Below are 24,259 nucleotides of genomic sequence, written 5' to 3'. Positions count from 1 at the left end.
AACCATCAGTCTGTTTTCTGTTTCAATGAGTCTGATTCTATTTTGTTTGTTTGTTTTGTTTTTTATGTTCCACATATAATTGAAATTTTATGGTATTTTTATTTCTCCATCTGACTTATTTCACTTAGCATAACATCATCTAGCTTCATCCATGTTGTCACAGATGGTAAGATTTCATTCTTTTTTGTGGCTGAGTAATATTCCATCCTATCTAATAAAGAGGGAATATGCTAATTGACCCTCATGCCATTGCAAAGATGGAAGCACCCACAGGCAATAAGGAGGGAATATGCTAATTGATTGCCATGCCCTCAAAGATGGTGGTGCCCACAGCCACAGGATGGCGGCACCCAGTTCCTTCAGCCCCACTGGGGCGGCAGACGCATGACAAGGCTTCCAGAGTCCCCCAGTCCCTTCAGCTCCCCAGCCACCCAGGGCCGCCCGAGGCTCAGGTAACCAGGGCTGGCCAAGGCTTGCGCTGCCAGCAGTGACAGCAGCAGAGGTGTGATGGAGGCGTCGCCTTCTGATCACCAGGTCGCCTCCCAGACTATGAGAGGGGGCAGGCCAGGCTGAGGGAACCCCCTCCAGTGCATGAATTTTCATGCACCGGGCCTATAGTTGTATATAATTACTACATCTTTATTCAGTCAGCTATCAGTTGTCACTTAGGTTTCTTCTGTATCTTCGCTATTTTAAATAATGTTGCAATGAACATAGGATGCATGTATCTTTTTAATTAGTGTTTTGGATTTCTTTGGATAAATACTCAGAGGTGGGATTGCTGGGTCATGTGGAAATTATATTTTTCATTTTTTGAGGAGCCCATGCTGTTTTCCATAGTAGCTGCACCAATTTGCAATCCCACCAACAATGCATGATGGTTCCCTTTTCTCCACATCCTCACCAACATCTTTGTTGGTTTATTGATGACAGCCATTCTGGCAAGTGTGTAGTGGTGATATTTTATTGTTTTTATTTGCATTTATCTGATAATTAGTAACACTGAACATATTTTCATATGTCTGTTGTCCATCTTTATGTCCTCTTTGGAAATAATTTATTCAGGTCCTCTGCCCATTTCTTACTCAGATTGTTTGCCTTTTTGATGTCAAGTTGTATGAGTTATATATTTTGTTATCAATACTGCTGGGCAGTTGCTACTCTTATTAGCATCATGCACATGTGTAACATTTTTGTGTGAGAGAGATCCTTTGGCTAAGCAACTTTTTAATTTTTTTACTCATGTTTGGAAATAGAATGGAACTGAGCAAACTGAAGAGAAAACAAGATGAGTTTTATATGCTTGAAGAAAATTTAGAAAGGCGAGAGTGCATCTACAGCTAATATGTATGTTGGAGTTGGATTATGTTTATTATAAAATCTGGGAGTCTTCATCTTTTAAAAATATGTATTTAAAAATAATTCTTTGGTAACTGACATATATTTTGTCTTTTCTCAGGAGCTTTTATATACCTTATACTTATAGGCTTAAAATTTTTTCTTCTCCCCTATGACTCATTTTTTTTGAAAAATGTTATTTTCCTTAATTCTTTTAATTTTTAGCTACTTAGGAAATGTGTAATATTTTACTTATTGGATTTATGAATTGTAAGCTTTTATAGAAAAATTATAATGTAAGCAAACACACAGACATATATTTTTCATTTATCTTTAGAGTATCTTCATATAAAAATGCTTCATAAACCCGGCCAGCATGGCTCAGTGGTTGAGTATCGACCTATGAACCAGGAGGTCATGGTTTGATTCCCGGTCAAGGCACATGACTGGGTTGTAGGCTCAATCCCCAGTGTGGGGCATGTCAGATCCTATATAAAGGCATGTTGTTCTTTTATTTTTATTTTTTAAAAAATGTTTTTATTAATTGGCAGGAGGCAGCCAATTAATGATTTTCTCTCATCATTGATGTTTTTATCTCTCTCTCCCTCTTCCTTCCTCTCTGAAATCAATAAAAATATATTTTGAAAGCTATTTCATAAATTTATATTTATAACATCCTCATATTCTTCTATCTCTCAAGAATATTGAGTTAATCAGAAGTATACATGATAATTAATATCTAATAATTTTTGTCTTTTACAAAGCACCTAACCATAAAAGTCTGAGTTCATTTGTTCTGTATAATATATTTTAGACCTGAAAGATTTATGTTCCTAACCTGACCTTAAAACTCTATGTGATGCATCATAAGGTTTTTTATTACTATGCTAACGGCAATTTTAGTTTGCTATTTTGTGGATATAATATGAAATATCCAGGGATAGGGTTTATTTTCCTTGAAGCTTGCAATGGTGGTTAAGCATTGTTATTGGGTTAGCTTCAAAATTATTTGTTTTGTTTTTTGAGCCAACTGAATCAGGCAGTATTAAAGCTGGGGTCACTCTGCCTACAGGAGCAAAAGCAGAGGATTTGTAGAGCTGGCATGGAAGCAAAGCAAGGAAATTATTCCATTGGCTATTGCTTAAGCAGTTACTTAATTTGGGAAAGTCTAGTTGGCTATTTGTGACTTTTCCTAAGAAAAGACTAAACTTTTTCTAAAGGTTGTTAGAAATAACATGGTAAGTTTATTACAGTCTCTGGCTTTGGCACAGTAATAATTGTGTCAGATCCTATATAAAGGCATGTTGTTCTTTTATTCATTTTTATTTTTTAAAAAATATGTTTTTATTGATTTCATATAGAGAGGAAGGGAGAGGGAAAGATAAACACCGAAGTGAGAGAAAAGCGTCAATAGGTTGCCCCTTGTATGCACCCTGAGCAGCAATCTTATGGTGCAAGTGATGTAGCACAACAAACTGAGCCACACCGGCCAGGGGGAAAGGCATGCTGTTCTTTTATTTTTTTTAATTATTTTTTTCTTTATTGATTAAGGTATTACATATGTGTCCTTATCCTTTCATTACCCCCCATCCCCCCCACTCATGCCCTCACGCCCAACAGGGGGTAAGAGGGAGAGGTCAACCAAAGGACTTGTAAGCATGCATATAGGCCTAATGAGGGTTCCTTTTTCTCCCCATCCTAGCCAGCACTTGTCCTTTGTTGATTTGTTGATGATAGCCATTCTGACAGGTGTGAGATGGTACTGCATTGTCATTTTGATTTGCATCTCTCAGATAATTAGTGACTTTGAGCGTGTTTTCATGTGTCTCATGGCCTTCCTTCTGTCTTCTTTTGAAAAGTATCTATTTAGGTCCGTTGCCCATTTTTTGATTGGGTTGTTTATCTTCCTTTTGTTGAGTTGTATGAGTTCCCTGTAGATGTTGGAGATTAAGCCCTTATCGGTGATAACATTGGCAAATATGTTCTCCCATGCAGCGGGCTTTCTTGTTGTTTTGTTGATGGTTTCTTTTGCTGTACAAAAGCTTTTTAGAATCAACATCATTAAAATGTCCATACTACCCAAAGCAATCTATAGAATCAATGCACTCCCCATTAAAATATCAATGGTATATTTCACAGACCTAGAATGGACTCTCCAAAAATTCATCTGGAATAAAAAAAGACCCCGAATAGCTTCAGCAATCCTGAGAAAGAAGAACAAAGTTGGAGGGATCTCAATACCAGATATCAAGCTGTATTACAAGGCCACTGTTCTCAAAACTGCCCGGTACTGGCACAAGAACAGACATATAGATCAATGGAATAGAATAGAGAACCCAGAAATCGACCCAAACCATTATGCTCAATTAATATTTGACAAAGGAGGCATGAACATACAATGGAGTCAAGACAGTCTCTTCAATAAACGGTATTGGGAAAATTGGACAGATACATGCAAAAAAATTAAACTAGACCCCCAATTTATACCATACACAAAAATAAACTCAAAATGGATAAAGGACTTAAACATAAATCAGGAAACCATAAAAATATTAGAGGAATCCACAGGCAGCAAAATCTCAGACATATGCCGAAGCAATTTCTTCACTGATACTACTCCTAGGGCAATTGGAACTAAAGAGAAAATAAACAAATGGGACGGCATGCTATTCTTTTAAAAGTCTAATGGAAGGAAGCATAGAATAGATCTAAACTATACTCTAGGTAATTAATAAATTGTGAAATTGGAAATGGGGTGTGTGTATGGAAACATTGTCAGCAGTATAAAATTTCCCTTCTAACTACTACTAATTTGATGTTCCAAAATAATTTTTATTAATTGGAAATCACTACCACTAAGTTATTTGAAAAGAATAGTGCCTGTGTTTTTATAATTTTCCTTCTGCTGTATTTAAGTATCATTAAATACAAATATGCCACACAAAATTAATTATTATAAACTATAGTAATTTTATTCCAGTTAGACAGTCAGATATAGCACATGGAATTTATAATTTTAAGTCAATTAATGTAGACAAATCTTAGAAGTCATTGGAGTTGCTGATGATTATTATAGTTTCACATGCAGGGTTCTGATGTCAGGCACGCTTTGACCTACCAGAGACCATTCCCATGGAACTTTAAGTCCTCGGTAGAATTAGAGTTTTATTTGAATTGTGAAGGTCTAATGTATTTTGAGAAACCAAGTCAAAATAGATATCCTTGTGAAGTGCTAAACAACATTAATGAGCAGAACATAAAATTAAAGATTTGTACAGAATCATCTCCTTTCCTTGAAAGAATCTGTACAAATTCATTTTACACATTACATGTCTACAATTAGAAAGCACTCTTCTCCAGATTTCTGCATGTAGATTGTGCCTCTGTTCACATCGGCACTCCACCAAACCTTTTCTTGTCATAGCTGCCATAAACCTTCTGTCATCAATTCCAGTACGTAGTGGATGATCTTTATTTTACTGGATCTCTCAGCAGCATTTAAGGAGAAAACTTAAATATTTTCTCCTTCAATAATCATTTTCTTCTGTAATATGAATAGAACATCACACTCTTGGGGGTTTCTTCTCCCTATTGAATTAACATGTACAGTTCAAATACTCATTTAATTCATACTTTATGTTTGTAAGACTTACAATTAACCATTTAATATACTTAAGTATTATACCTTTTAGTTAAAGTACAAAGGGCTATAGACTTTATTAGTAACTAGAGGCCCAGTGCATGAAAATTCATGCACTGGAGGAGAGGGGTCCCTCAGCCCGGCCTGCCCCCTCTCACAGTCTGGGAGCCTTCAGTGGCAGGAGGTGACTTGGCAATCAGGGGAAGGCGATGCCCCCATCACGCCTCTGCTGCTGCCACTGCCGGCAGCACAAGCCTCGGCTGGCCCTGGTTACCTGAGCCTTGGGTGGCCCTGGGCGGTTAGGCAGCCAACATCCAAGGCTTACCTGTGCCTCGGGCATTGGCTGGGCAGCCACCATCCAAGGCTTGCCTGCGCCTTGGGCTGGCGCTGGGCAGCTGGGGGGCTGAGGGGACTGGGCGCCACCATCTTGTGGCTGTGGGCGCCACCATCTTTGTGAGGGCGTGACGGTCAATTGGCATATTTCCTCTTTATTAGGATTACAGCAAAGAGAGATGATCTGACTGGATCAGTAGCTAGTCTTTTTTATAATTGAGTTTTCTATTAAAGGATATCTTCTAGGCCTCCTGGGTATTATATCAACTGCCCAGGTCACTCTTTCTCCTGATGCAGACACATTTCTTGATACCATTTTCCTCTCCTTCTCCTTCGACTGACTCACCTGATGTTTGCAGGCTTCAATTAAGTCATCTGATATATTTCTATTTAGGGCTAAGTTATTATGAAATTTCTAAAGTAAGATATTAATTTAGGACATTGCTCAAAGTTTATATCTCTCTCAATAATGTGTGATGTTTAAAATCCTGATTTAAGAAATAGTAAGTCTCCCATTAGTGAAAAAATTGTTTTAGTTAGAATTCGATCCATCTCTTATTAATTTGTATATTCAACAAATATTAAGAACTTACTGTGACCCTAGTATTGTATCCCCCTGATACTGAGGATATAATAGTGAATAAAACACTGTCCCTTCCCTCATGGAGATTACTTGCTTCTTAAATTTATTTTAGTTCAAAACCTCCATATGGGCCAATAGGACTTTTCAGACAATTGTGGTGGTGATTCTTCTGTGTGTTCTTTGTAAACTCAAGTAAGTCAATTCCCTCCTTTATGTAAGTTTCCTCATCCATAAAACAAAGATAATATGCTTTATTCTCTCTACAGTAAAAGAATGAAATTAAATATGTTTGTGAGATTACTTTATACACTTTTTATATTTGTGAAGTACTGTGGCACCTAACATGGTATTCATGTATTACTGAACGTAAGACAGAATAGTTAAGATGAATATTTACCATATATACATACTAGAGGCCCAGTGCACGAAATTCGTGCACAGGTAGGGTCCCTAGCGGCTGCCGGCTGCTGGCTGCCAGCTGGGGCCTCCCTTGCCCCGGCTGCCTCCAGCCACCGCCGGTTGGGGTGGGGTCGGCCAGGGGGAGGGGCCGTGGGCGGTTGGCTGGCCGGCCCCACCCACTGGTCAAACTTCCAGTCGAACTCCTGGTCGAGGGGACAATTTACATATTAGGCTTTTATTATATAGGATATATATATGTATAGTAGAAATTGTACTTAAAGATATTTGCAGCATCTTATTCATTATTTAAGTGAAAATTTCAGCTTTTTGTACCAATTAAGGATTTTAGACATTCAGAAGATAGACTCTATTTAAGAATTTTTAATCTTCATGAATTCATTGTTACAATTTTTTAATCAGAACAATCGGTCCTTTTTAATGGAATTTATTCCTCTTCTATAATATTTTGATTTTTTACTAGGACAAATGTACCTAAAATAATAAATTTATTTATAAAATTTGCTTAGTCTTAGCAGTTGTCTTCCAGACACGCCACTGAGTCATTCTTTTAAAAATAAATCATTGTAGTGCTAATAAAAAAGTTTTATGTTTGCCCAAAGTGGAATAGAAATGTATGTGAACATGATGCATTTTGCTTCTTGTTTTATCCTTCAAAACTAGTTATCATTTAAATGTAGAGCCTTCAATTTTCTGCTGCAAAATCAGATTTATGTTATTAACTACATGCCTAGCAGCAGAATTCAGGGCACTAATTTTCTAAATGTGTGTCAGTATATTGACTCAAAGTGAATATTTTAAGTGGTTCTGAGGAAAATCTCACATTAGAATATGAAGGCCCCTTTAACAAGCTTTTCTTTGGTAGAGAATATTAGAAGCTTATGATTTAAAAATTAAGCCATTACAGCATTACATAATGAGATTCCTGTTTGCACTCAACAACTTTAGTTTATTTGGGTTATGGAATGTAAGAGGTAGAATGTTTGGAACAGATCAGGTATGTGCCATTTTACCTAATGAAGACTTCTCTTCATTCTCAGCTATTCTATTTTACTTTTTCATTCATAAGATGAAGTTGAAGATTTTTCCTGCTTGCCTGCCTCCTTTTCTTATTTAAATTTAGTTTATGGTGAGGAATAATTAGTTACTGCCACATACTACAAAATACTTGCAAGTAAAAACAAAACCAGGGTGGGGAAGGAGGGGAGGGAGTTTGGGGGCATCCATAAGCATAAATTCAACAATAAGCATAAATTTTAAAAAAACAACACTTGGTAGCAAGTTATACAGGGAACCTAAATAGGAATTATTACTTATGTGATACATGATTTTGTTGTTTCTTGGTTTTCTTGTAATATTGAGATTATCTTTTACTTTTGGGGGAAAATCTAAATAATAATAGGCTATCTCATTTATTAATTAAGCACATACCAATGTAAAGCTAGCTAATTTAACAAGGCATTTGGTCTTTTAGATTCTCTCTCTTAAATGATCTTTTGTTATAGCCTACGAGAGGCCCAGTGCACGAGATTTGTGCACTCGGGAGGGTCCCTCAGCCTGGCCTGCGCCCTCTCACAATCAGGGAGCCCTCAGGGGATGTTCAACTGATGGCTTAGGCCCGCTCCCTTAGCCCTCAGTAGGGACATCCTTAGCGCTGTTGTGGAGGCGGAAGAGGCTCCTGCTGCCACTGCACTCACCAGCCGTGAGCCCTGCTTCTGGCTGAGCGGTGCTCCTCCTGTGGGAGTGCACTGACTACCAGGGCGCAGCTCCTGGGTTAAGCATTTGCCCCCTGGTGGTCAGTGCATGTCATAGTGACTTGTCATTCCACTCTTTGGTCAATTTGCATATTAGCCTTTTGTTATATAGGATTTTTGCATATTTCCCTTTATTTATCATAACCAAATTTTGAAGAAATAAATCAAAAAAAGTATTTTAATTCCTATTTATCTCACTTTTAGATTATAACTGGGATCTGTTGCAATGAAGGTAGAAATAAATCTGAGACTTAACTAATTTTATTATTATAGTGCATAGTAATATGCATGATTTTAAAATTTTTATTAATTTTTGTTTTTTAATTCTCTGTTGTTCAAACTATTACATATGTCCCCCTTTTTCTCTCATTGACCTCTCCCAGCCTGCCCCCACTCCCCAGCCCAGGCCTTCACCACCCTATTGTCTGTGTCCATTGGTTATACTTATATGCATGCATGCAAGTCCTTTGGTTGATCTGTACCCCCTCCCCCACCCTCTCCTGTCTTCCTTTTGAGGTTTGATGGTCTTTTTGATGCTTTTATGTCTCTGGATCTGTTTTTGTTTATCAGTTTATGTTGTTCATTATATTCCACAAATGAGATCATATGATTTTTATCTTTCTCTGACTGGCTCATTTCACTTATCATAATGCTCTCCAGGTCCATCCATGGTGTTGCAAATGGTAAGAGTTCTTTTTTTTTTTTTACAGCGGCATAGTATTCCATTGTGTAGATGTACCACTGTTTTTTAATCCATTCATCTGCTGATGGGCACTTAGGCTGTTTCCAAATCTTAGCTATGGTAAATTATGCTGCTATAAACATAGGGGTTCATATATTCTTTCTGATAGGTGTTTTCAGTTTCTTGGGATATATTCCTAGAAGTGGGATCACTGGGTCAAATGGGAGTTCCATTTTTAATTTTTTGAGGAAACTCCATACTGTTCTCCACAGTGGCTGCACCAGTCTGCATTCCCACCAGACGTGTATGAGGGTTCCTTTTTCCCCACATCCTTGCCAGCTCTTGTGACTTGTTGATGATAGCCATTCTGACAGGTGTGAAATGATACCCCATTTTCCTTTTGATTTGCATCTTTCAGATGATTAGTGACTTAGAGCATTTTTCATATGCCTGTTAGCCTTCTGTATGTCCACTTTCTAGAAGTATCTAATTAGGTCCTAATTCTGTAAGTTGTTTGGTTAGATAACTTATTACCAATTTTTCTTGTTTTTTTTTTTTTTTTTTTTTTTTTTTGAGGTAGGCCTGTAGTACTATGAACTTCCCTCCCAGAATTGCTTTCACTGTGTCCCATAGATTTTGAATTGTTGTGTGTTTCATGATATTTTTTCCAGGATGTTTTTTATTGCTTCTTTAATCTCTTTCAGAACCCATTCATTGTTTAATTGCATGCTTTTTAGCCTCCATGTGTTTGATTGTTTTTTATTGTTGTTAGTTGATTTCTAATTTTATGCCATTGTGATCTGAGAAGATGCTTGATATGATTTCAGTCTACTTGAATTTGTAGAGACTTAGCCATGTCCTAATATGTGGTCTATCTTTAAAAATGTCCCTGTGCAGTTGAGAAGAATGCATATTCTGTAGCTTTGGGGTAAAGTGTTCTGAAGATATCAATTAGTTCCATCTGATCTAGTGAGTCATTTAGTATTGCTGTTTCCTTGTTGATTTTTTGTCTAGAAGATTTATTCAATGATGTCAATGGGGTATTAAAGTCTCCAACTATGATTGTATTGCTGTCGATCTCTCCCTTGATATCATTCAGAAGTTTTTTTTTATGTATTTGAGTGCTCCTGCATTGGGACCATATATGTTTTCCAGAATTATATCCTCTTGTTGAATTGCTCCCTTTAGTATTATGATGTGGCCTTCCTTATCTCTTGTTATGGCCCTTCACTTTGAGTTCTGTTTTGTCAGATAAAAGTATTGCTACCCCATCCTTTTTTTTATTTTTTCATCTCCATTTGCCTGAAAAAATTTTTTTTCCATCCCTTTACTTTCAGTCTGTGTGAGTCCTTTGTTCTGATGTGGATCTCTTGTAGACAGCATATATATGGGTCACGTTTTCTTATTCATTCAGCCACCCTATATCTTTTGATTGGGGTATTTAATTCATTTTTTAATTCATTTATGTTTAAGGTTATTATTGATAGGTACTTGTTTGTTACCATTTTTATTCTTTTTGTCTGTGTTTGTGCATCCTTTTCTATTCCTTCTTCTTACACCAGTCCCTTTAGGATTTCTTTCATTGCTGGTTTGGTGGTCATAAACTCCCTTAGCCTGTTATTGTCTGCAAAGCTCCTGATTTCACCTTCAATTTAAATGATAGCCTCGTTGGATAGAGTATTGTTGGATTCAGTCCCTTGCTTTTCGTTATTTTATATACCTCATTCCATTTCCTTCTGCCCTGATGTATTTGTGTTAAGAAATCATTTGATCGTATAATGGGAGATCCTTGTAGGTAACTTTCTGTCTCTCTCTTGCAGCCCTTATGATTCTTTCTTTGTTGTTAACATTTGCCATTATAATTACAATGTGGGTCTTTTTAGGTTCATCTTATTTGGGACTCTGTGCTTTTGTGACTTTTTTTCTTCTCCAAGTCAGGGAATTTTTCTCTCATCCTTTCTTAAAATAGGTTTTCTATTCCTTGCTCCACTTCTTGTCCTTCTGGCCCCCATATTATACAGATGTTGCTGCATTTCATGTTGTCCCAAAGCTCCCTTATACTTTCCTCCTTCTTTTTAATTTTTTTTTTCCTCACTTGCTCTTCAGATTGGGTGTTGTTTCTACCCTTGCTTCTAACTTGCTACCTCGGTCCTCAGTTTCTTCAAGTCTACCTTTGTAACCTTACATTGTATTCTTGATTGCAGTTATGTCATTCTTCATTTCCAATTGATTCTTACACATGTTGGTGAATTTCTCATCCAGACATTTGAGCTTCCTTATAACCATTATTCTGAATTCTTTCTCTGACAGATTGTTCCATTTCATTTAGTTCCTTTTCTGGTGATTCCTCCTTTTCTTTGCTTTGATGATTGTTTCTTTTTATCCCCATTTTTGCTCTCTATTTGTATTTGTTTCTATGTAATGAGAGTTGCTGTCTATTTCTGGCCCTGGGCAACCTGCTTGAGCTCTGAGAGGTTGAAGCCCCTAGTGGTCCAAAGATACAGGACTCCTCGCCCAGAAGCTGGGTCTGTCTTGAGTCCCATGCCTTTATTATCTCTGCTCTGAGTTGCACTCCATTCCCTAAAGATCTGGTCCCTGAGTTGTCCACTGCAGATGCTCGGGTTCAGTGGGGCACGTGCACCGTTCCTATGATATGTGACTCCGTGTGAGGTCCCAGAACTCTCTGGCATGCAATTTAATGTGCGGCCCCAGCGCCTGGGGCACAGTGGCACCCTAGGTACCTCTGGCAGCACACTTGCAGTGTGGTCCTGTGCCTGGGTGGGATGCTGATCCAGGTGCCCCTGGCCCACACTGTCAGTGCAGTCATGGAGCCTGTACAGTGCTGGGTGGCTCCAGCTTGCACCAGTATCTGAGTCCTGGGGGCCTGGGCAGGGTACGCACTGGTAGCTCCTTTTAACTCCAGCAGCATGGTCCTGGGGCCTGGGCAGGGTGGAGCGCAGGGTCCCCTTGGCTTGCACTGACAGTGCGGATTGCTGGAGTGTGGCGTCTGGAAGTCTGGGCAGGGAGGTGCGGCACTGGATGTCTCTCTGGCGTGTGGTCACTATGGACATCTTGGAACCCTCGGTGAGGTAGTGTGCCACACACTACAAGGGCGTGGCGATCATCCTTCGGGAGTTATGGCTAGTCAGGGGCTCACTGTGCGGGTTCATGGTGGTGGCACAGGCCAATCTGAGTGTTGGTGTGGCTGCGCTCCTGTCCTTCACTGCTGCCCCCTTCAGGATGGCGTGGGCCCTGTGCCAGGTGATGCATGATTTTTTAAAAGCCAGATAGAGAAAAGGAAAGAGAGGAAAGCAATTCCACATACATATAAATAAGTACTTATGCATTTAGGAAGCATAGGTAAAGATAAAAACCAAAGTATTTTCCTATAGTTGTTTCATACTTCAGTGTTATTAGATTACTTCCTTCCCTAGTCCCTATATCAACATATTTAACATTGATTGTAAATGATTTCCCCCCCTTAAATCAGACTAGCTTTAGAGCTGCTTAGGGTCCTAAAGTATTTAGGATGTAATTTTTTTCCCTCTCCCCTTTCTCTCTGGAGATACAGAGGTATGTAGGAATGAAGGTAATTGCCGTTTTCTTTTGCTACAAGTTTTCTTAAGCTGTGGCCCAAATTTGAGTAAGTTATCAGGATTTATCATTGCCATTTGAAGTTATAATTAGCTTTCTATGTTGAGAAAAAGACTGTATGCTTTTATTTTAAAAATTTTCAGTTTATTTTTAAAATAACTATTTACATTCCCATTGAATTCTAAAGATTTTCAAAGGGAAGAGGTATAAATTTGAAAGGTATATTTTTGAACCCTGGGTGTTGGGTCAACTTATCAGAAAAAAATATCTGAATATTCTTGATTAGAAAGACTATTTGATTAGAAAGACCACTTTTCGTTCTTTGAGAAAGTGAAACCAAAATGTGGGATTTTTGAGTCCAAGTTAGTTCTCTCACGAAATCAAAGCATGAAGTCATGGTCAAAAATGGTTAGCAGAACGATAGTTCATTGAGAGAAGCTAATCCTACAAAAGGTGCAGCTGGGGTTCCTGGAGCAGGCCAGTGTCCAGAGCTTTCTTTTCATGTTACAGACAGGTTAGCTTCTGACTGGTCCTTTCAAAGAATTTTTCCTTAGCAACATCCTTGGAATTGGTTTGTATGCCTCACTACCTTGTGATTGGTTATCTGCATGCGACCTGTCTTAGCAATATCTATATATTTTAAAGTTCATTACTCTTGCATGTGACCTTCCTTCTCCACTAATTTGGGCTGCCTTAGTAACTTCACCTAGCTGGGTTCCCCAGTTTTTTGTGTGTTTTTTTTTTAAATTTCTTTATTGATTAAGGTATCACATATTTGTCCTCATCCCCCCATTCCCATCCCACACCCCTCCCCACGCATGACCCATCCCCCTGTTGTCCTTAACCACTGGTTAGGCTCATATGCATGCACACAAGTCCTTTGGTTGATCTCTCCCCTTTACCCCCACCCTCTCCTACCCTCCCTCTGAGGCCCGACAGTCTGATCCATGCCTCCTTGTTTCTGGGTCTGTTCTTGTTCATCAGTCTATGTTGTTCATTATTTCCCCTAGATGAGTGAGATCATGTGCTATTAGAAATACACTTATAAGAACCGAAAATGAGAAAAGCAATAATGGTTATGCTGACAGGCAAATGAATCAGTCTGTAGTGAGTTTCTTTCTGGGCCAACAGTTCTTTTGAGACCCAATTTCAATGTCCAACAGTTCCTTATGTGTACATGTCAGCACTGACATTACAGTTCTGGGTGGTGGAGAAATGGTGGTAATGCAGGTCCGACTCTCTCTGGTTTGGTCCTGGGCAACCTGCAGTGACGCACAGCTGCTAACTGCTAGTATGGGAAGGCCACATCAGCATCTTCTATCTCTGGACTGCTTCTCTTCTGTCTTCATGGCTGGAGTAGTCCTGTCGATTCCTCTCTGTTGCTGGAATCCACATGGTCTCAGAGTTGTTTTCTGTTTGTTGACATATTTTTCCTTAGTTCCCCAGTTTTATTTCCTCCCCTGTCCCATAGTCCTGATTCCTGACTACCTAGCCTCCCGCTGTTGCCTCAAAAGGAAGGTCATCTGATTCCCCAATGACTGCCTCAGTTTATCTTTTTAATACATGTATAATTTGAGTTTTATTTTACTGAGTTATTTTTATATTATATTAAAATATTAAAAAAATCAAATAAACAACATGAGATAGAAGAGTTGGAATATTGCAAGTTTGGTTCCTACTATGTAAAAGCCAGAAGCTGACAGAATTGACCAACTATTTTTACAGCACAATTAATGATAGATGTGATGATTTAATCAATTACAATGTTTACATAAATCTAAATATTTCACATTAGAAAATGGTTTATGTGTTTTCTTGTCTTAAAAAGGGGGAGGAGTTTTTACCCACTAAAGAACACTTGGCACATGACTGAAGTTGTCAAAGTGTGTGAATACAGCCTAATGCTTTATAACACCCAAGGACATTTTTCCACTAATGGATCTCTTGGGCAGTTCCATTTAATGCAAATGTTTGTTGGAAGTGGTAGGAAATGTAAAGAGCTCTGAACAGTACTTAATCCATATTTGCCTAAGGGTTCTCTAAAACCCATCCCCACCTACACACAGTTAGGTTTTTGTATTGTTTTGTTTTGTTTTATGTAGTTCCATAGCAAGCTAAGTAAAGTAGACCAAATAGCTAAATTCCTTTTGGGCATAAAAAGTTATAACAAGGTTTGCATATGAAAGATATTCTCTATGCCAGAGCCCTTTGCTGTCTCTAAGAATTTGCTAGTCCTGGAAGGTGCAATCTGTCTGAGGCCAGCAAAACTTATAAAATACAGAAAGTTAAGTTAGAAGGCCTGGTCGGTCCATGCCTCACCAAACAATTAATTTAATTCCTAGATATGTGTGTTAGATTTTTTTATTAGTAATGTGAAACAGAAATTATCTGTCTTACTTTAATTGGACTGATGAGGATCAAAGGAGTTAATATTTGTGAAAAAGCTTTAACAAATATAAATTCAATGTAAATATTTGTCCTTAGTAGTCATTACATCTAAGGTGCCCTTGAAGTTTCTTAAAGAAAGAAACTTTTGTTATACAACTAATTTTCGCTTAACAAAAACTTCTCATTGAGTAGGAAAACTTTTCCATCCATCAGTTTGTAAATCATTTATCTACTCCTTGATTCAAAGAAAGGGCTTATAAAATAACCATGAGACAGAAAAAGCTTTCTATTTTATTCATCCAGGCCATAAGAACAGATATAGTTTGCAAGATATTTTATGCAGAACATGTATGATTTATTTTTAATTTACTGTGTTCTTTTCTACATTAGGTATATTGGTAATTTTTTATATATTTGTATTTTTTAAATATATGTTTTATTGATCTCAGAGAAGATGGGAGAGGGAGAGATAGAAACATCAATGATGAGAGATCATTGCCCCCTGTTGGGGATTGAGCCCACAACCCAAGCATGTGCCCTTGACCAGAATTGAACCTGGGACCCTTTAGTCCACAGACTGACGCTCTATCCACTGAGCCAAACTGGCTGGGGCGGTATTTTATTTTAATACCTACATATAAAACATGTTTGTTTGTTTTTTAATGAGCTTGAGGAGACAGAGTATTTGGGGTTTATTGCTATTATATAAATGCATGCAGCTGACTGAATTGACCAACTTAACAGCAGAATTAATGACTGGTTTGATACATATTTCCATTATGTGATTTCTACAATTACTAGGTTTGTGTACATATAAGTATTTCACAGCAGAGAATAAATTATGTCTTTGTTTGTTTTAAATAGGGACAAAAACTTTTATCCACTGAATATATGTATGTTGTACAGGGCTAAAATGTCTCTAATGTGTATTCATAGAGGTTAGTGTTATACAATAATTTCTATTTACTCTTCTCCCTCTGCCTAATTGAATCTTATAATTCTTTAAGGTCCAAGTCCCCCCCCCACCACCACTTCTTGGCCAAACCTACAAAACCACCTCAGTTCATGAGCATTGCTATCCTTTGAACACTTACTAAGGCCCATGATATGCTAGGATGAAAAGTATTAAGATGGATAATTTTATGTGAGTCTCTGTGAGATTATTGGATTACACTGACAAACAATGGGTGTAAAACTGAAATGTGGGTGTTTGAGTTCAAGTTCGTTGTCTCATGAAATTGAAGAATGAGGTCGTGGGCAAAAATGATTAGTGGAACTGAAGTTTATTGAGAGAAGCCAATCCTGGAAAAGGTACATCTGGGATTCCAGGAGCAGACCAGTGCCAGAGCTTCCTTTTTCATGTTACAGTCGGGAGTAGTTCAGTATCCAAGCGAATTAAAGTGTTATAGTCCATGTGTGGAGGCCCACGTGGCCATCAGCCATGCGATGGGGAGTGCACCTCCTGCCATTAACTCAAAAATCTAGCACAGGGAGGGTGAGAGAGAGGGGAAGTGCGTGCACTTTTTTTATGTGTGCTTGCTAGTTCCTGATTGGTCCTTTCAAAGAATTTTGTCTTAGCAAGATCCTTGGGATTGGTTTTTACACCTTAGTACCTGGTGGTTGGTTATCAGCAAGCTGCCTGTCTTAGCAACATCCATACATTTTAACATTTGTCTCTTGTGTGTGCTGTCCTTTCCTGCCCAGCCAGGTTGTCCTAGTGAGTCCGTCCTGCTGGGTTTTCAGTTTCATTTCCCTTCCTGTGGTCCTGTCCCTATTTACCCAGCTTCCCTTTGTCTCCTCAGTGTGTGTACAAAAGTCTTTTCACAGAAACTTACTGTTACTTCTGGAAAATACTCTGAATTTCAAGCAAGCAACTTCCAAATGAAAACTTTAGATACAGAATATTTTTAAGTTTCCTTGGTGGATAATGTAAATACTTTATTTGTGGAAATTGATGATAGATAATTAAAAGTACTTAGTCTCAAAATAGATTTGTAGACTGAAGAAAGTAGCCATTCTATTAGGAACTGTGATAATTGACACTCAACCAGCCTTGATTAAATGACTCTGTATAGCCAATTAAAATGAGAAACTGCAAACAGAATGCATTAAATAATCTTATTATTATAAATCACTACAGTATAAAATCAAGAAAATTGAACATTTATTCACTATAAAAATAGTTTATAATTTCCACTAAACTTTCATATAAATGAGAAACTATGGTGAATAGCCTGTTTCCCCAAACTGGCTATAAAGTTCTCAGAATGGTTTTTCTGTTGAAAATTACAACTATATACAAATAAAATGCAATTACAATATAAATTTATATTATAGACTTATGCAATATTCTATGCATAAATACTGACAATAACAATTACAAAGTTCTCAAAGATTTTCATTAAATTTTTTTAAAAGGATAAATAAGGTTCTTCTACTTAAATAGGTGGCAGAATGCTTTTATGTAAAATGCAGAAGCAATATATTTAGTGATCCAGCTCAGAACAAAAGCCAAAGTGCTTAGAAAGCTTGTAAAGGGTTGTTATTTTTTTGCTAATTTCTGATTTTCTATTCTTATTGCCTCGTGTGTTTCTAGAGCCCACTCATGGTGTTCCTAAAATATACCTGTACATTCCTGCCTCAGGATATTTGTGCTATTTTCTCAAGGTTCACTATCTCAACTCTGAGACATTGGTCCAATGTCACTTCCTCAGTAAGACCTTCTGTGGAAACTCTATTTAAAATCGCAACCCTCTTCTCCACCTTCCGGCCTTAATTTTTCCCATTGTACTTTCTACTATATTATGCAAATTCTTCACTTACAATTTTAATATTTTATAAAAATTCTGTATTATGTGGAATCAGATGAGTCCCAGAGAATGAGGATATATTTTTTTATTACTTTTCAGAGAGGGTGGAAAGTAGGGAGGGATGGGGAGAGAGACAGAAAGAGAGAGAGAGAGAGAGAGAGAGAGAGAGAGAGAGAGAGAAACAATGATGTGAGAGAGACACATCAATTGGTGGCCTCTCACATGCACCCCAACCAGTCTGTGAATCAAACCTGCAACCCAGGTATGTGCCCTTTACCAGGAATGGAACCCATAACCCATAGGTGCTGGGGGGAGCTGATGCTTATAACCACTGAGCAACACCAGCCAGGGCTACAATTTTTATTGTTATTGTCTCTCCTCACTGTAAGTTAGATCCATAAAGGCAAGGTTTTTTTGTTTAGCTTGTTAATTGCTGTATTCCCAGGGTCCAGAACATTGCCTGTTAAATATTTCTTGAATAAATCTAAGGCTTATCTGTATCTATCTCTTGTTAAAATGAACATGTAAATATTTAATTGAATAATGGTACATATACTCAATTGGTGGCAAATTGGATATGAGGATAGATGGGAAACCAGAGTACATTTGTCACTGGTCTAGTTATTTGATCAGATATGCCATTTTACTTTGTTACGGTGTACCAGAAACTATTTGAAGTGCTTTACGTATATTAATTAACTCATGCCTTACAACAACCCTGTGAAACTAGGTGCATTTTACATTTAAGAAAACCAGAGTTTAAATTTAGTAGCCCTTGATCATGCAACTATTATATAGAAAGTTAAGATTCACCGGGACAGGTGGTATGTCCAAAACCCATACTCCTAACCAAAGGTCATGGTTAAAATATTGGTGTATAGTTGCTTGGACTAGCTTTCGTTGTATCCTTTTTATTCATTTTCTTTTGCAAATATAGAAAATTTGGAAAGTAATAATTTCTGTTTAACCACTGTAGTTTTATAAACATTTGTTATTATTATTTTTTGCAGTGGGATGCCATTACTGAAATGGATGAACATAACAGGCCCATTCACACATACCAGGTATGCAATGTAATGGAACCAAATCAAAACAATTGGCTTCGTACGAACTGGATCTCCCGAGATGCAGCTCAGAAAATTTATGTGGAAATGAAGTTCACGCTGAGGGATTGTAACAGCATCCCATGGGTCTTGGGGACTTGCAAAGAAACATTTAATCTGTATTATGTGGAATCAGATGAGTCCCATGGAATTAAATTCAAGCCAAGCCAGTATACAAAGATCGATACAATTGCTGCTGATGAAAGTTTTACCCAGATGGATTTGGGTGATCGCATCCTCAAGCTCAACACTGAAATTCGTGAGGTGGGGCCTATAGAAAGGAAAGGATTTTATCTGGCTTTTCAAGACATTGGGGCATGCATTGCCCTGGTATCAGTCCGTGTTTTCTACAAAAAGTGCCCCTTCACTGTACGTAACTTGGCCATGTTTCCTGACACCATCCCAAGGGTTGACTCTTCCTCTTTGGTTGAAGTAAGGGGTGCTTGTGTGAAGAGTGCAGAAGAGCGTGACACTCCTAAACTATATTGTGGAGCTGATGGAGATTGGCTGGTTCCTCTGGGAAGGTGCATCTGCAGTACAGGATATGAAGAGATTGAGGGTTCTTGCCATGGTAAGAAACATTCAAATTTATTATACGTTTAAGTGTCAGCCTTTTAAGTTTAGAACTATTCCATTTCACATTGTTATGATAATATAATACCTATAGTTTTCCAAATGAAATTATTTTTCTTTATGTGAATTATTTTATTAAGGTTTATTAATCTAATAAATACATACATTTAAAAATATTACATATCCCTAACGAAGATAATCTATATGAATTTCTTTTGTAGTTAGGACTCATAATCAGCACACGAATATAGAAATACATTTATTGTTGGGCAAATAGTAACAAAGTAGATATATTTCACTCTCAATAGTAAATTATATACGTTTGTTTTCTATTGCACTGTATTGAATTTATTGACTTTTTTGTTGGTTCTATATTTATACTTATTAAAAGGATGAGAATAAATAAGAAAAACATGCTTTTATGTACTAAAGGGTTATGAGTAATATGTGTGAATATTTAAAGATTTTATATACTTAAAAAACACTTGGGTTTTGAAAAGTTCACTAGCACTTCCAATGATGAGTATTTTGGCCATTTAAAATTTTAATATTTGTATAAAATGTCTGCAGTATATTCTTATGAAGCATAAGCCAATTTTCTCTACTATTTGAAAATTAAAATATATTTCTTTGAAGTATATCAATATAAATTGAATTTAAAAATGTTATTTACTCATAACAAAGATTTATAATGGAAGAAAAGTAAGTCATAAGTATTGTTTGGTGGATTCTATAAAATATTTTACATTGGAAAATATTCTAAAGAAAAATTCATATATATGAGTAATTATTCAATGAGATTAAGAAGACAATAAGAACTTGGGATAAACATATTAGACATACTATCCATGTAGTTCTACCATATTTTAAAATAGGAGAAGCTGGGTGTTAATTGGTAAAAATAAAGTTTTAAAAATATTTAGAGAGTCATTTTATAACCTAACAATTTATGTAATTAGCTATTATTAAATATGTGTATTTTTCATGGTGTTGACTATAGAAATACAAGTAATGACAATCATTGATGGCTTGATGGTTTTTTACTTAATATGCTTGTTCTGTGAAGTTACATTCTCATGTACCAGTACATTCCTTAAAATTCCTTCCATTGTTTAGCAAAATTGATTTTTAACAAATGATAATCATTATCAGCTCATGTAGAGCTGCTGCTAGACTCATCTGTTCTTATGGCTTGTTACCTATATTATAATTTGTAGAGACATGAGTGTACAGTGTGCATTCGTGATGTTTTCCTTCACATCACTCATTTCTATCCTCTGATAATATTTTTATCCTTGACCCTATTGCCATCAATCAACAAGTTATTTCCCAAGCTAATCTCTGTATTACACATACCTAACTAGCAGATTAATTGGAATTTATATGAATAAACCATAATTCAAGTATTAATGTGACACCATATGTGTGTGTGTGTGTGTGTGTGTGTGTGTGTGTGTGTGTGTGTAAATTTTCATCTGCTCTGTTAGAACAATTAATTTAAGTTATTAACATTTATGAATATCTACTATCTATTAATCACTTCGGTAGTTGGTAGAAATAAATATAAATAGAGTATATGTTTCAGTTATCAGCTGCTTTTGAGACAAAAGAGCCAACACTGATTAGTGTAAAATCACAGACTTATGATTTCTCAGAGCTCAGCCAGGGTAGTTCTGCTTAATGTAGATAAAGCAGAGGTCACTGATGCAGCTGTTTCTAGCTGTGAGCTTGACTGGAGTTGCAATGTTCAAGATGATCTCTTATCTTCTAGGGGCTTTCTTTAGATGGCCTCTCATCATTTAAAAATCTAGTTCAAGCCTTTTTACAGTACAGTAGCTGGCTTAAGAGAGAGTTTGTCACATGGCCAGGTATAAAGTGAGTATATGATGGGACTACACAAGGGTTGAATACCTGGAAGTATGTTTATAGTGAGTTGCCAATGTGATAGTGTACCACAGTTCACTATCTAGTTTCTCATGATTAATGTTTTCTGTCATGTACAAATACCCACACCCTCCCAGAGATTTATCTCATATGACATTGTGTTGAAGTCAAGAAGAGCATCATTGAAATCAGTTCCAGATGTGTATGAAGCTAAAGTTTCTCTTGACCTGGAGAACTAAGAACTAAAATGAAACTTATTGTTCCTCACAGATACAACATATACAGGACAGGGACAGGACCACTGTAAAAGAGCCTTCAATTTCTAAAGGCAATTATACAGCAGTCACTGGTTCATTGTTATTCTGAAGTCCTGATAGATGCTGTAAGGATCCATTACTATAGAGGCAGGGAATGGTTCTCTGTGGCTTTGGCTTCATCACTCTGCCCTCTGAGTCATCATGCTCATTTATAAGAATCATCCATGTGCTAGTTGCCAGTTTCAAGAGCTGAGAAACAGTCTTAATTTGATTCACAACATTATTATGAATTTTTTTCTATTTTCCCAGTTATCACAGGCAGTGTTACCTTTTATTATCTTCAATAGCAGTTGCTTTGCTTCTCTTCTACCCTCAACTCCTTGCTACTCTTCCAGCCTTTACAATCTGTTTAGTACCAAAGCAAATGCCACAATTTAATTTTTTTTTCTATAACAGCGCCCCTTGTCTTACACAAATTATTAATTTACTATCTGGAAATACAGACTGGGCTAAGCTGGGTGATTCTTCTGCTGGTCTTATCTGGAGCCCTTACATAACTGCACTTTTGGGGATGTTTAACAAAGCTGGACATCTAATTTGGCTTCACTCATATGTGGGATATTTGAGTCCCTAAGGTTGCTTACTGTACAAATCCTGATAATTATTTTAATATAGTTCACTTTAGGAAATTATCCTAATTTTTCTTTCTTTCTGGCATATCCATTAAATGTAGTTATTCACCATACCATCCAAAGGGCTTCACAATTTGACCTTGTCCTATTCTATTCTAACTTTTACAAAGTCTATCTCCTGTTCTGTTTTTATTACTTTTGAACAATCCATGTAGTATGTTTCCTATCTTCTGCTTTTAAAAATATTTTATCTAGACCTAACTGGTTTGGCTCAGTGGATAGAGCATCGGCCTACGGATGCAAGGGTACCATGTTTGATTCCGGTCAAGGGCATGTACCTTGGTTGCGGGCACATACCCAGTAGGGGGTGTGCAAGAGGCAGCTGATCAATGTTTCTCTCTCATCGATGTTTCCAACTCTCTATCCCTCTCCCTTCATTTCTGTAAAAAGTCAATAAAATATATTAAAAATATTTTATCTAGATGCTTAGTGTTTCTTTCTTTTTGCTTTTTCATCCTTCCAAGTCTAACACAAATGCCATATATATAGGTCTTCAAGAAGTTAATCCCTCTCTCCTCTGTACTGTAGTCTGTACTAATTATTTATGTGTCTGTTTCACCAACATTGTAAGATCAAAGAATTATATTTAAAATCATGTGTATAATGAAGTACCCTGAAATTTATTGATGTAAATGATCATAAGACCCTGATAACCAGGCTCTATTGAGTAAAGATAGACAATATTGATGCACCTATAGTATGCTCGTTTTTCTCTCATTCCTTGAAATTGAAAGGTTGTAGTGTTTTCATCTAGAAAACCTTAGAAAAGGCTTTTCTCTCTCATTTTATGAATCAGGATGCTAAGTTACTGAGAACAGACTGTTATTCCCTGGGGCCACTTAGTAACTAATACTAGATTGAGAACTGAAGCCTAGATTTTTTTCAACCTGGTCTTCATGTGCTTTCCTTCATACTTTCCTTCTTTCTCCTCTTCTTCACTTCTTCCTTTCTTCCTCTTTAATTTTCTCATTCCAGGCATCCATGTCCTTACCTTGATGCTTTCCTGCCTAACCAAAAACTGCAGAGGAACCCTAAGTTCTGATCATTAATTAGGCCCTGTGTTCTGTATTCTCATTTTCTTGAGTCTGATATGGGCACTAGTATAACAGGATCTAAACATTCACTATGAAATCCAGGCTACTAAGAATTATGGAAAAATATATAGATTTATCTATATATTTTCTGTTAGAGATGATAAATAAGAAAAATTACAATTAGGTTTTAGGAATTTTCATAATTTATTTGAATAGATTTGATAATTTTAGTCTGCTATGTAATGAAAACACAATAAGCTGGTTTAAAATATATTTACCCATACTATCAATATCAAATGAGCAATGTATATTAATCACATTTAAATAATCTACACTAATAAAAGAGTAAGATAAGATGCAAATTGACCATACCTTTGCAATGCCCACCATCCAATCAGGAGTGAGTATGCAAACTAACCCAACAAAGATGGCGGGTTAATTTGCATATGCAGGCACCGAGCAGCCAGGGTCAGGGTGGGACACTTGTGTCATTGCCATGGCGATGACACAGGCATTTCCATACCGCCCCAGCTGCTCCGGGCCTCTGGGCAGCGTGGGAAGGCAGAAAGGCAGCTCCAGGCCAGAGCGAAAAGGCAGCTCTGGCCAGAGGAAAGGTGGTGCCGTCAGCCAGGGAAAGGAAGGCCCATTCTTGCACGAATCTTCATGCATCGGGCCTCTAGTTTATTATATTTTACCCTAAATGTTGTATTACTGAATGTGTGAACATGTGGTTCCTTTCTCTGTAATATTGTTAAGGTTTATCTAGATCCAAAGTTTAGAAGCACAAAAGAGGGAGGCACTCTTATCCTTGCTATAAATCAGGTTTAATTAGACATAAACATTATATTAAGCAGAGATGCTTAAATTTAAAACTAAGCACAGTAATTTAGGTTATTCTATTATCTATAATAAGCAGTATTTTATTCTTGATTCAAATCTCAAATTATCTTTCATAACTTTTTATTTTATTTTGTAGGCTCATAATTAAAATGACCATACTTAGGCATATTGATGCTACAGATTTAATTTTTAAGTGTCTTAATTTATTTAACAATAAATTGAATTTAAAAATAACATTAATTCATTAAACATTAATTTACATCAAGTAGTCTTTCACTTCATATATCTAAGAATATTTTAACACCATGGGAGAAATAATTGGAAACATTTAACATGC

The 24,259-nt window shown here is 36.9% G+C and overlaps 1 protein-coding gene across 9 annotated transcripts in view; it reads left to right on the top strand.

The window, feature by feature from the left end:
- Positions 1–24,259, top strand: part of EPHA6 (EPH receptor A6) — a 1,012,702-nt gene that overhangs the window by 163,635 nt on the left and 824,808 nt on the right. For all 9 annotated transcript variants that reach the window (XM_079766996.1, XM_079766992.1, XM_079766995.1 and 6 more), the window contains one exon: positions 18,550–19,213. In XM_079766996.1, coding sequence (XP_079623122.1) covers positions 18,550–19,213 — 664 coding nt within the window. The remainder of the gene's footprint in view (positions 1–18,549; positions 19,214–24,259) is intronic.

Source organism: Cnephaeus nilssonii (assembly GCF_951640355.1).
Source record: "Cnephaeus nilssonii genome assembly, chromosome: 3".
In the NCBI taxonomy this organism is placed as follows: Eukaryota; Metazoa; Chordata; class Mammalia; order Chiroptera; family Vespertilionidae; genus Cnephaeus; species Cnephaeus nilssonii.
The sequence above is the reverse complement of the archived record's forward strand: the minus strand, read 5'-3'. Positions and strand labels throughout refer to the sequence as shown.